The 13115-nt window shown below is 54.3% G+C and overlaps 3 protein-coding genes across 3 annotated transcripts; 1 reads left to right on the forward strand and 2 right to left on the reverse strand.

Annotated features, from left to right (window-relative positions):
- Positions 1–510: 510 nt before the first annotated feature.
- Positions 511–7465, reverse strand: JCM15063_004203 (uncharacterized protein; the record flags this gene model as incomplete). Its single annotated transcript, XM_076677247.1, has 16 exons — positions 511–1170; positions 1232–1567; positions 1633–1682; positions 1751–1943; positions 2008–2164; positions 2231–2309; positions 2370–2435; positions 2493–2577; positions 2657–2842; positions 2915–3708; positions 3771–3975; positions 4041–4193; positions 4258–4321; positions 4378–4964; positions 5036–7025; positions 7098–7465. 16 exons carry the CDS (start codon positions 7463–7465, stop codon positions 511–513), a joined length of 5973 nt encoding a protein of 1990 aa, XP_076535766.1.
- Positions 7466–8145: 680 nt separating this feature from the next.
- JCM15063_004204 (uncharacterized protein) lies at positions 8146–9072 on the reverse strand (the record flags this gene model as incomplete). The annotated part of the gene is made up of 4 exons (XM_076677248.1): positions 8146–8398; positions 8458–8514; positions 8577–8683; positions 8749–9072. 4 exons carry the CDS (start codon positions 9070–9072, stop codon positions 8146–8148), a joined length of 741 nt encoding a protein of 246 aa, XP_076535767.1.
- A 694-nt stretch (positions 9073–9766) lies between these two features.
- Positions 9767–11110, forward strand: JCM15063_004205 (SDR family NAD(P)-dependent oxidoreductase; the record flags this gene model as incomplete). The annotated part of the gene is made up of 7 exons (XM_076677249.1): positions 9767–9821; positions 9891–10044; positions 10144–10241; positions 10298–10576; positions 10649–10738; positions 10807–10830; positions 10899–11110. 7 exons carry the CDS (start codon positions 9767–9769, stop codon positions 11108–11110), a joined length of 912 nt encoding a protein of 303 aa, XP_076535768.1.
- Between the last annotated feature and the right edge of the window lie 2005 nt (positions 11111–13115).

Raw genomic sequence — 13115 nt, forward strand, 5'->3', positions numbered from 1 at the left:
CTTTCTACTTCTCAACACTTTCGCGGGTCCAAAAGCAGACAAAAGAATGGACTGCAACAATCACAATCAACGAGGGCCGCGAGAGACCGACGTACGAGCTGGACGGGAGAGAACTGTTCATATCGAATCGTTGCTACAAAGAGTGGGCCAAGCTCGACCCGAGTTGATAAGGTGCTCAAGCCAAAAGAAAAGCAAGATCGAATCTTGGAGATAGAGAGCAGTAGGACATCGTGGAAGAAAGGGACGAGATGCAATGTTGACGTTTCGGAGAAAAGAGTTTCGAGGAGAAAATTGCTCAAGTGAGGGGGAAATCAAAAGTGTCTACTGAGAAACGTGAGAGGCGAAGTAGCCGGGTAGAAAAGCATGGCAGAGAGGTAACAGAGAAAAGTCTAGGATAGGAGCTAGGTGAGTGTCTATGTATCTTGTTTCGGCGGAATTGTTTTGTTTGTAACGGGCGGCTGAAGAATCCAGTCGAGCATCGAAGACTCAATGGAGAGGTCGAGGTTGAAATCACTGCAAGCCGAGGGCTTCACCAATGACCCTGTTGACGAATACTTTGCGATCGCCTTCGATCTTGAATCCGGGGTACCTCGCTTCGAGTTGTTCCCGCACTTTCTTCTTCGTCAACGTCTGCAAATCGGACACCGCCAAAATTTCGAGCACGTCTTGCTGCAATTGTTCGGTCGAAGGGCCGTGCTGTTGTTGCAGATGCGCGGGCGGCGAAGAGCCGTTTGACGATCCCGAGTACGAGTGCTGGTGATATCGTGGTGCAGGGGGTTCGAACTCGGCCTGTTGAGCAGCGATCGCGTTCGCGGCAAAGTACGAAGTCGTCGATTCGCGCCGACCAGCACGAGCGAGCGTCGTCGGCGGTTGTATTGCTTGCGTCGCGCCTGAAGATGGATACAGCTGCTGACTTTGACGGAACGAGCCGGCTCCGTACACTGATCCCGCTGCACCTGGTGCGCCGTAAGGCAGCGCCGGCTGCGCATATAGGTTGAGCGCAGATCCACCCGAAATTGAGCCTCCATACGCAGACTTCGAATCGTACGCCTGGTAGGGGTCGGCCGCGTGCACCGAAGGCGCGCCGTACGGTGCTCCGTATGCCGAACCTATTTCTGAGCGACGCTGGTTTCCGGCCTCGATGATCTCGCCGATAGACTCGTTCGAGCCCTGGTGCGAATATTCGTAAGTCTCGCGTCTCTGGGTGTCGGCCGTGAAGAGCGCAACTTACTGCTTCCCAGAGTTCGTTCTCAAACTCGGTCCATGTCTTAAGCGGGATACTCTTGGGATCGAACTTGCCCTCGTCGTGCACAACAAGTCGCTTGCCGTGTTCTCCGACAATCTCACGGGTCGATCCCCACGAGAAATCGTCCATTTGCCAGAACGAGACGATCGGGAGGATGAACGAGAAGAACGGGATCGCGAGAATGTATACCAGCATCCATCCAATGTGCTCAAACTTGCGGTGCAGGATGTAGATGATGACCTGCAAGCCGTAAATAGCGCCAAGCATGATCAAAGCGAACGTCGGAATTGGTTTGCCTTCGCCTTTAACGAGATAGATGAGCTGCAAAGCAAATGTCGGTTTTAGCGCGGTCTCGGACATGCAAGTATTATACAACCTTGACGCACGTAGCCGATGTAAGCGACCGTAACCGGCGAGATTAGCGTCGAAGCAAGATCTGAGGTGAGTTGGGCAAGAGAACCAGATTAGCCTTTGCGTGTCCGTTTCTACTGGACATCCACTTACCGACCAGGATGACGAAGCGCATCGAGAAACAGCAGAAGCCGCAGAGTCGGTCAATGAATAGAAGCTCTACTAGGTTATGAATTGTAGAGTTGATCCATCGACGTCGTTGCGACATCAAAACCTTCCATTCGTCCGGAGCTATGGTCTGCGCTTTCGCATGTCGGGTGAACTTGAGTTTGTATTGAGGGAAATGCTGCAGGATGCATGCGCATTCAGTACTGCTCCTTTCGATCAGATCGGTTTACGCGAGCGCTCACCTTGAGGATGACGGTGGTAAGGTAACGATCCTCTCCAAGAGAGAGCAAGTTCTTGACGTGTAAAGTCTCGACTTTGTTCTCTCCGTACTCGGCGAGCACAGCGTCGGCGATAATGACGGGTTTGTGTTCAAGCGTCCGGATGCGATACATCGAGAAACTGGGTCCAGGAGCGGGCTCTATCAGCCTCTGAGTGACTCTGCACTCGTGCACGAAACCGACTCACCATCCGGGCAAGCAAGTGACGGAACCGAACAGACTTTCGAAAGCCTTGGACAGATGGTGCGAAATGAAGTACTCGTACACTGCCGTCACGAAGGCTGTTTTAATTTTGGAGCGAGAATGTGGTCAAGTTGGTTGCTCACCCTGCATCATGGTGGTCCAGGAGGCACGAGCGTTTGACAACGAAGTTTCGCCACACAGGCCGATAACTGCGGAGCGATGAATCGTCAGAAACGACACTCGCAGAGAAGGCTGCATGGACTCACTCTTGCGATCCTCGACGAAGCCTGCGACGAGATAGTTGAGACCGAAAGGATCGACAGTCGTGTCCGCATCAACCATGAGGAGGTACTGAAACCAGACCGTGCGTGCACTGTCAGCCTTGGCTGCACAGAATCGGGTCACTGCTACCTCGGTGGAGATCGCTCACCTCGTAGAAAGACGGATTGACACCGATCACATTCTTGATCTGGTGATACATCTCGAGCTCTGCCGGAGCCATTGGCGAGTCGTGATGGACGCGATTGAGGAAGCGCATCAACAGCATTTGCGAGTCACGCTTTCCTCGATTGCCGGGTCGAGATCGTTCGGTAGGTTTGCCAACTTTGACAACAACCTGAAGCCAAAAGCAACCGAGCTGGAGTGAGCGAGAATCAATGCAACAGGCGAGAAAACCGGAGGAGCTGACGATATAAGGTACGATGTGACCTCCAGCCTCATGAAGACCCGAGTAGATTTTCGCCATGTTATGCTGCTTCGCACCGTCTCCAATTGACAGGAAGCTCAAAGGCTCCGGATCGAGCGTCGGATCTGCGCCGAGGATGTCGAGCACGATCTGCGGTGTCGGACGATCGTTGCCGGACCCGACAATGTTGCCATCGCAAATGACCATGAGCAACTTGCGTTTGTCGTCGTACTTGAGCTTGGTGAGCGAGTCGAGGCAGTTTCGGAGCGACTCTTCACCTTCCGTGTAACACGGCACTTGCAGAATGACGAATTTATCGTACTCTTCTGGCTTACGTTTGCGTCCAAACTGGAGCGCGGCGAGGAATTTGAATCCAATGATCGAGACCATAATGCAGGAAAGCACGATCAAGATGTACTGCGAGAATTGGCATTGTGCCGAGTTGCGATTGTCGAGCTTGCCGATGAAGAAGAGATTGCGGAGGCAGATCTTTTGCCGTGCTAGGACGTCAGCCCCGATGTTCAGGTTATTGAGCGCGCTCGTGATGTCCTGGCCAGATTTCGTTTGCGCGAGGTTGACGACGACGTCGGACATGAATGATCGATCGATCCCGTCAGGAATGGCTGCACCGTCGGGAACTGCGATGCCGCCTCCTCCGTTCTGAACATAGGTCGAGAGATCGTAGACAGAATTGTCGTAAATGAAGATCGTCCTGCCCTTGGTCGCTTCTTTCTTGACAGTACCGTGCGAGTAGCCCATGAATCCTTTACGGTAGTTGTACCTCAGGTAGATCATCACTGTATACCGAAAATGTGAGCAATGTCCCTGACAGCTAGACTCAACGGCACTATCCGCTCACTCTCGTAGTACCAATCGGGTCGCACATCGTTGGTCGATGCTCGGAAATCGTGATATTTGGCGATATCTGTGACAGTCGAAGACACGTTGCTGGCTTCGAGCGTGACCCATGGGCTCACGTCCCCATCGACACCGTTGCAAAGCGCGCTGACTTGGACAGGAAAGTAGTTCGACAAGTCATTGCCACCGAGTCGTTGCACTTTCGACTAATCAGGGCGGTATTGTCAGCCTTTGCATCGATTGAGCTCTCAGAGGCGGAGAGAAAGCATACAGTCGGAACGACAGGGTTGCCAGGAATGTGTCGGGGAGCGAATGAAGTCAAGTCGAATACCTCTCCTCGGATCGATACAAGCATGTGATCGGGATCGTTCGAGAAGGAATGGTCATTGAGTTCCTGCGTATTGAAGACGTACTCTTTCGGACACTAGAAGAATCGAGAGACTCAGTAGCAGCCCCGGGGTTGAACTGAGTCTATCTGAAAGGCTCACGATCAAGTTGCCGAGAACAGCGATCACGAAAATTGCGGAACCGCACAGGAGCCAGATGAGCATGCTGCATAAAAATGAATTAGCAGCGGATTGCAGGCAAGGAGGTCTGGATTAACTGACTTGATGAGCAGCTTCTCCCGCCATGCCATGCGGACGTCCTTTCGCTTCATGCCACCGCACCACTTCAGGAATGGACTCGGGATCCACCACGTGAAGAGCCAAGTGAGCGCGAGCCAACGCTTACGCTCTTTGCTCATGCGCACGACTTCGACGGTTTCCTCTTTCGAGACTTCTTCCTTGCCGACTTTCTCAGGCATGTCGCGCGCATCGAACATGGGGCGTGAGCTGCCGTAGCCTGACGGTTCGAGTGATCGCTCTTCATCGACAAGCTGGTGGGCAGGGTCGAGGAAGTATTCATCTTGCTCGTTGAATGTTTTGCGATCGTAATCGTCTTCGTCTGCGTAATCTCCTCCGGCCATGGCCTGCTTCGAGTCGAACAGCGGAAGTGCAGCCGTTGACGTTGTTTTAGCATACTCGGCATTGTAGGATCCGAGAGCGGGCGTATCGGGTGCAGCGTAGGGCGAGAACCGATCTTCAACGGCCGTGGAAGCCCGGCCCTGAGCGTCGCGCAGACGAGCGTGTTCCTCGGGGTCTTCGGAACGGATAAAGTCCTCGAGATAGCGGAACGCGGCATCGCTGAGGAAAACCTACCTCGCCAGGAAACGACAGAGTTCAGACAAGCAGCATGGGCAGGTCTCGAAGACTTTTTGCTACTTACCTTGTTTCGACCGACATTCAGCTCTCGATCGCTAAAGCCGAGGATCTCCTTCACCCTGGTAGCCTTGTCATGGTACACGAGAGCGCTCAGGGTTTGCTGCTCATCTTGCAGAACATCGACGTCGCCGTATCTTTCCCACCATTCCTTGAGTTCGAGGTTGACGGTGAACTCTCCTTGCAAGCGCTTGGCGAGATCGGCAAGACCGAGAGCACGGATCTGATGCTTAAGCAGTTTCGCGTCGACCTGGTTCGGCAATTGTGCATCGTTCGGTCGCAGGCAAAACACGAACCACGACCTAGTCGTGTCGAGAGTGTTGACGAGGAGGGTCAGCGAATCGTTCACGTCCTGCACAATCGATCGAGTCTCGATTTTGGCCGAATCGGTGTGTGGCGTTTCTTCCTCTAGTGCCGCTGCGATCTCGGTCGCGGTAGTCGAATCGGTGAATGGATTGGCTTGTGCGTTCTTGCCTCGAGGTCTTCGGGTTGAAGGCGCGCGACGGGGTCCGACTTTTTGGTTTGCTCCGACGATCGTGTCGTCACTCTTGGGGTGTGCCTTGGTCTCGACGGCTCCGTTGGCAAAGAGCTGGCGTACAAAGCTGAGGGTCGATCCGTCGGTTGCTAGGACCTCTTTCGCTCCTCCGGGAGTGGTCCGACCATCCTGCGAGGCCATTGAAGGCGTGCCGCCTAGGAGCGAGACGAAAACTGGCGAGACGGCCGCGGAATTCTCCTGCAGGAAGCTTTCCGTCGAATAGGATACTTGACCATCAAAGTGGGAGATGTTGAACGTGCCAGGGCGACCTTGAGCCTCGTCGCCTTCTCGGCTCGAGAATGCCGGGTGGCTTCCCCATCTCTTCGTCATGGCTCGTAACATGGTCGCGTCCGTTTTGCCCTTTCTCCTCGATTGATCATCGATGATATGAACGAGTCCTCCGGGCTGATTCGTGAGGAGGCGAACAGTTTCCGAATTGGTAGGGCACTTGTGGCCGAGACCGGGGAGAGAGATTCCCTCGGCAGCGTACTCTGCTTTGTTGGCCTCAGTCAACTGTTCAAGAGCGAAGGCTTGAACGCGTTCGGCCGCAAGGTTGAAGCAGAACGCCTCGACTCCAAGCCCGTCACGGTGCGACGATGCATGTTGGATTGGTCCGGGGAAATCGACGAGGGAGACGAACGTTGTGAAGTCGTCGCGGCAGAGCCTTTCGTTCAAAAATTCGCCAATCCAGCTGAACACGAGCGCGTAGAGGGACTGAGCGAGATCGTCTCGGTTGGAAGCCGACGCTTCGGCATCGAGGAACATGGCGCAGACTTCGCCACCGAGCACGGTTGACTTGTTCGTTAGCGAGTACTCAAGCTCCGACGCCTCGACGCCGAGAAACTCTGCGGCGATCTCCAGCACGTGCGCGTTCTTCACGACTGCCGAATCAGGATTCCGTCGCTTGTCCATTACGAAGTCGATATTTCCGAGGTGCAGGATGGCGGCGAGAAGCTGGCAGATCGAAGCGACTGCCTTCTTTGGGAAGCCAACTGCCTTGAACGCCTCTTTCAATTGGACGAAGCGCGAAGAGTCGGAAGAGATGGATGCCGCCGAAATGCGCGAATGGGACAGGTAGCGGTAGGCGGTCGGATTCGAGTCGAGGCGGAGATGGTCACGTTCGTCGGATGAGGCCCCTGTGACGAGGTAGTGGAAGATGTGAAAGTTGCGCTCGCCGGCCGGCGTGCTTGACACGCGAGACTTTTCTAGGAAGTACTCGAGGCCTTTCACTCCCATCAAGCGACCTTTTTCGTTGAACTGGACCTCCGTGTAACGTCCAAACTTCGAGGCGTTCGCGTTCGCCAGGGTGGTTGCGCTGCCGAACGTGTCGAGGATGAAGAATGCGGCCGGGATCGTCGTCGAGAGTTTTGAGCCTTTCTTGCCCGGTGCCGGTGCAGCGAGATCGATCAAGGCTTTGAGGATCATTCTGCCCGTCTCTGTCTTTCCCGAACCGGTCTCGCCACTGTGTGAGCGTGCGCAGAGAATCTCTGTCAGGATTTGGGGCGAGGCTGCAGTGGGGTAGTATGTCACATACCTCAATACAATACTCTGGTCTTGACCGGTTCGGCGCATGTAGTAGTACGCCTTGTGCGCGGTCGCCCATACGTGCGGGCCGAGCCTACCTCTGACTCCTTCGGAGCCACAATCGGCATACTCTGCCGAGTATTCGAGCAGACTCTGGTCCGAGTTGAGCTGTATGAACTGATGCGGGTTCAGACTGACAGTCAGGCGAGGCGAAAGGTTTGTGTACGGCAAGCCTTCGACGAAGCGAGCGCGCAGAATGGGGACGAGGTCGTCGATCGAGAGTGGAGGGAGTCCGGAAGGGAGGGGGTCTGTCAAGTCGGGGAAGTTGATTGGATCCAGTTCCACGACGTGGGCAGATGCAGCCCGATTGTGAGCCATACTGGCAGCCAAGCTGCCGGAAGAGGTGCGACAGAGCAGCGCGCGATCAGCATCGAAGAATCGGAATCGCAGACATCGAACGAGGCGAGAGCGCTGGCGACTTACCTTCTTGGCCGGCTGGCAGTAAGCAGTCAAGCGCTTGCGGAAGCTGTGTGGACGTAACGAGACGCGTAAAGACGAGGGGGGAATCGAAGTGACAGCGAGTTGTGTCAAATGGTGCGAGGGGCGATTGGTCTCTGTTGGTTGCTGCCTTGGACGGCCTTCTGCGAGTGCTCCCGACGTGTCAACCGCGTCAAGTAAGGCTGTGAGCCGTTCAGCGCGGCGGCGATCGACTGACACGGAGCAAGTGCCCCGTACTAATGGCAGCGTCGCACTTGGCGCCTGCTGGCCCCGGCTTCGCAATTCGTAAAGCGGCTGTCGCCGCATGGCATTTTCACTTCTGGTACGGTACAAGTCTGCTGCTTCGCAAGCCGGGAAAGATATCAGAATGCCAACGTTGCACAAGGGGAAATGATGACAGGGTTCGCGCGGCGAGGAGGGTTGCGCATCAACCAGGTCGAGAGGCAACGGTCATGAATGGGAACAGATGGAAAGGTAATAAGGTTAAAGGAAGAAACGGCCGCAAACGGCGCTGAGGACCACTTCAAAACCGATTCTGAGCTCGGGGCCTGCTGCCCATCTCACATGAAGAGTCCGGTCGCAGCGACCGCTGCACCTCCGAGGGCGACTGTCCAAGCTGCGACCGTCGAGAAATCGAAAGCAGCTGAGTGGGTGGCAGCCGAGGTCGGCGACGATCCCGACGCGGCGGTGAGCGTGCCACTCGTCGAAGCCGAAGACGACGAGGAGGAAGCCGCCGAAGAGGAAGCTGAAGCCCGAGTACTCGTCACCATGGAGGTAGAGGCAGAAGACTTGGAGGACGAAGCATCGGAGGCTCTGGATTGTGCAAAATATTCAGCATCAAGCGAAGCAGTGCCTGCAAAGGGGGCACTGACGATGTTGCCGTAGCTTGCGACGATGCTGCACCTGTGGTTGCTCCAGCACCGGCGAGCCTGCAGCGACCAGGGTCTCGAGTCAGACGGTGTGCAAACATCCAGGATCGCAAGGGACATACTGTGTAGGGATATTGGTCAAGCACGAGGAAGCACCGGGTAGTGGAGTCGTGACAGTCCTCGTGAGCGATAGGGCCTTGCCTTCTCCGTTGGGCAAGAACGCAAAGACCTGCTCGTTGTGGTCGCAAAGAATCAGTTCGGGTTCACGCGCGACAAGAGCAAGACGAAATGCACCTCGAACGCCTCGCCTTCTGCGATCTGGAGTTCGAAATTGTACTGTTGGGCATCGGGGGTGGTAATGTCGCTAAGGGCCAGCAGCGGCGAGTACTGCTGAGCCTGATCAACCGTAACCGTGCCAGAACGCAACGAGTCGGGCACTTTCGAAGACGGAAGGAACAGGACCGAGAGGGGTCGGTCGTTGTCTGAATCGAAGAAGAAGAAGTTGGTCTGCTCGCACTGGTGCAAGCTGCCGGGGATAGTGCCGCGAAGTCCGGTGAGTTGCGCTGAAGCGATTGAGGCGAGGAGAGCGAGGGGTAGAACAAGGGATGTCGCAAGCATGTTGTGCGAACGCCTAGAAGAGTGGGGCGGCGAAGGACTCTGGCACTGAAGAGGCTCTGAGAGATGATGTTTGGTGTGGGGTCAGCTCCTGTAATTCGTTGTTGTAAAGCGGCAGGCTCGCTGTGGACTGTATGCGACGCGCAGATCTCTGTGGGGGTCTGGTGGAGGCGGCGTAAAGAGGTGGCGGACTGGCAAGATGTAACAGATAGGGAAGTCCGTTGGGTCCAGACGCGACTCCGCGACGCGCGTGAAGGGGTACCGGTTCCGATGCCATTTTTGTTTGCTCAGTCTATTTTCATGAATGTCAGGTGCTTCAATGCACCATACGCTGCGCGCGTACCTGTACGCTCGCTGTATGTTCTCATATTGCAGATGTTACGAACGTTTGACTGTTTTGGGATACGACCTTCTCATGTGCGTCTCCAGAAATGTGCGCGCGCGCGCTTGGTCTCGCTTCGCGTTCTTCTCGTGGCTTCGAGAGGTTGCACGTGCAGACGGCCCACATTTGTAGCTTTCTGGCGGCACTTCTCCTGTATGCATAGAGCGATGATCGCGATCGCGCTTTCGCTCCTGCGCGCACACGTCGCCCGAGGTTGACGTATGTTTTCAGCGATTTCGGAATCGGTTCACGAGATCTTTGCTTCTTCCGCTCCTTCCTCTTCCTCCCACCCTCTGGACAGCACCTGTAGCCACTATGGCCTCAGCACATCTCCTCGCCGCCAAGCTCTTCAACGTGAAAGGCCTCGTCGGTCAGTCGTCTCGGCCATGGCGCGCGGGCCCCACCGAGCGATACTCATGCTCTTCGTCCTTTCCTGTAGCTGTCGTAACCGGTGGTGGTTCCGGAATCGGACTGATGGCGACGCAAGCGCTCGCGGCGAACGGTGCCCGAGTGTACATCACCGGCCGTCGCTCCGAGTACCTCGCAACAGTCGTTGAGAAATTCGGCAACGAGGTTGAAGGCGAGATCATTGCGTGAGTAGCTCCGGCTTATTTCGCGCTGTCTGGCAAGCGAACGAGTGAGCCTTGACCACCCGAGCAGCATGCTGACCTCGCGCGCGCCCCCGCTCGCAGCATGCCCGGAGACGTCACAAACAAGGAAGATGTCATTCGACTCGCAAAGGAGATTGGAGAGCGCGAAGGAGGAATCCACATCCTCGTCAACAACGCAGGCAAGCACACCGCTTCGGTCGTCACTTTGGACGCTCTAATTCTCGTAGGCCAACAGGAATCGCTGGAGAGAGGACCAAATTGGACGGTCTTGACACGCCGCAAGCGTTCTCCGAGGCGCACCTCAAGGAGCAAACCTACGCAGGCTGGGACGATGTCTTCCGCACGAACGCAACCTCAGGCTTTATGACCGCAATGGCATTCCTCCCACTCCTGGCCAAATTCACCCGTGGCGGAGACGCTGCAGGAAAGGCCATCTTCGATGACTATCGCACAGGCATTATCAACATCACTTCAATCTCGGGTTTGATCAAAAAGTCGCAGAACCACTTTGCCTGCAAGCATCACTTCCCGCCTACCTCCGTATTCGGCGACTATCAGGCTGACCACTTCGACTTGACTCTCGCAGACAACGCCAGTAAGGCTGCCGCGAATCACCTGCAGCGCATGCTCGCAACCGAAGTTGGCGCCAAGTTTGGCATCCGGGTCAATTCGATTGGTCAGTAGTTAGCTCTCGCGCATTTCGCTCTGGGGATCAAGCTGAAAAAGCGTATATCGTGTTGTCAGCCCCCGGTGTCTTCCCTAGTGAAAGTGAGCTTCAGCAACCCAAAAGTAAGACGTACTCTAGGTCCGAGCTTGTTGACACAGTGTCTCTGCAGTGACCGGATCGGGATCGGACGAGAAGAACAAGACCTCTCTCGAAAATCAGTTCGACCCCAAGTCTCTTGGGGTCCCAGCTGAGCGCGCCGGAACCGAGGAAGACATGGCTGGCACGATTCTGTACCTCTGCAGTCGAGCCGGGCAGTACACGGACGGCACCATCACCCCCGTAGATGGTGGCACGCTCAGTACCAATCCTTCGACTTACTGAACGCTACAATGGACTCCTTGTACATAGCTAAACGAAGAAATGAGATGTTTTCCAATTGCTCAGAGTTGGCCTCCGGCAGATCCCTGGCCCAGAGCTGATAAAAGCATAGTTGTTCGCGCAAATCTCCCCCTCTATGAGATCAGGAAGGAGAGAGACAGTCGACTGATGCGTTTCGAATGCAAGTCGATACTGGATCGAGCGCTTGATGTGGTTGATGTCCTTGGACCACCGGGCTTGACGGCGAGACAATACTTGCGGCGAGTGCGAGTGCGTCGAAGTTGAATGACGCGTTCTTCTCAGGAGGCGCGTGAGTAGGGCGATAGCTTGGCTGTAGCCATCAATAGAGCGCCCGTAGAGCCTGGCAAAGCCTAGACACTCCTGCGGTTGGTTCACTGTGGTGTGTTCCGGCCAAGAGAGGACCGCGTCGACCTTTGCTGGTTTCATCGATACCCCTGTTTCGGAAATAACGAAACCACGAGATTAGTCTCGCTTTGTAATGTGTCTTCATACACTTGCTACTTGATTAGGTTAGGTTAATATTGACTCGATCCGAATGTTTCTCGCTGCCCCGAAACTCTTTTCGTAAAATCTCTTTCGGAGCAGCTCGATCACTCAAACCGCAGTGTCTTTGAAGCCATTAGTTGTAGCAGCTGAGTAGACATTGTTCATCTGATGACCTCGTGGTGGGATGCAAAGTGTGCTCTTTGCCACTGCAAAGGTGTATTGGGGGATGGTGGGCGGGTGAAAATCTGAGCGTTGTAATGTTGCTGATAGCGAGCGGCAATGTGGCAAGACAGTGAGTGAGAGCGCTCACTTGCCAGAGACTCGGACACTAGTACTGGCGCTCTCATGAAGCCTTTTTTGCCGCTCACACTTGTGCATTTGGATTTGGCTTTTGCATTTGCATTTGGCTTTTCTGCAAGGATTCAGACTTGGTACAGTTGTCCTTGCACGCCCATCACGCTGGGCTGTTGTGGATCCATTGCCAGTGCGTGTAACGTGGCACCCTTCATCGTACCAGCAACTGAGTAAAAGTACAGAACAAATCGATTGACGAGATTGATTCATCAGAAAGACACATATATAGGGGACAAATGTGGTAAGGAAAACACCTTTCCTTACACTCTGGTTGCACGAACATCCACATCCTAGGTTGCTCTCTACATTTCACACACACGAGACATCCCTAAGTATATGTGCCTCTTTGCAAGGATTCAGACTTGCTACAGTTGTCCTTGCACACCCATTGGTTGGGCTGTTGTGGATCAATGCCCAGTGCACATCTAGAGACTAGTCAAGAATTGTACCTGTTCTCAGGCGAGATAGAAGTGAACACCGGAGAACAACGAGGGATGGAGAAGTTGAGAGTGACAAAAAGACATAGTGCAAGACCTGCACCACTCATGAACAGAGCCTGTCATAAACCTAATACATACTTTTTGTGACTAGTCATTTCTAGGCTTATATAGTACTGAGCAATCCAGCTTTCAGCTTGGATTTTGTGCCTTTTTGGCCAGTTGGTGTACTTGGTTAAAGCTCAGGAGCTGAGTTCATTACAGAGCCCTGACCCATTGTACCAAAAGGAACCAGATTGTTAGACAGCTATCAAACAGGAAAGTGGCACTTATGTGATATTGTGATTGGATAAGATACGCACTGGTAATGGATTCACAACAGCCCAACGTGATGGGCGTGCAAGGACAACTGTAGCAAGTCTCAATCCTTGACATAGTCTGGAAACGAACCACGGAACAGGCAAAAGGAATAGGTTATTGATAACCGCTAGACTATGCAGCCTGTGGGTTGAGAAAGGAAGGAACGAAAGGGAATTACCATGAGGATGAGGAAAGGTCAAGAGGGAAAGAACTTAATTTGCTGCAACATTCTGCACTTTTGTCAGTTGCTGGTACAATGCAAGATGCCCTTTTACAGGTACATATATGATGTTGTGGTCATGGAAAAGTGCTCAATGGCTATGGAGCAACAACAAGCAAGCCAGTCTTAG

The sequence above is a fragment of the Sporobolomyces koalae genome (assembly GCF_050403365.1).
Source record: "Sporobolomyces koalae JCM15063 DNA, S_koalae_JCM15063T_v1_ctg7, whole genome shotgun sequence".
Lineage (NCBI taxonomy): Eukaryota > Fungi > Basidiomycota > Microbotryomycetes > Sporidiobolales > Sporidiobolaceae > Sporobolomyces > Sporobolomyces koalae.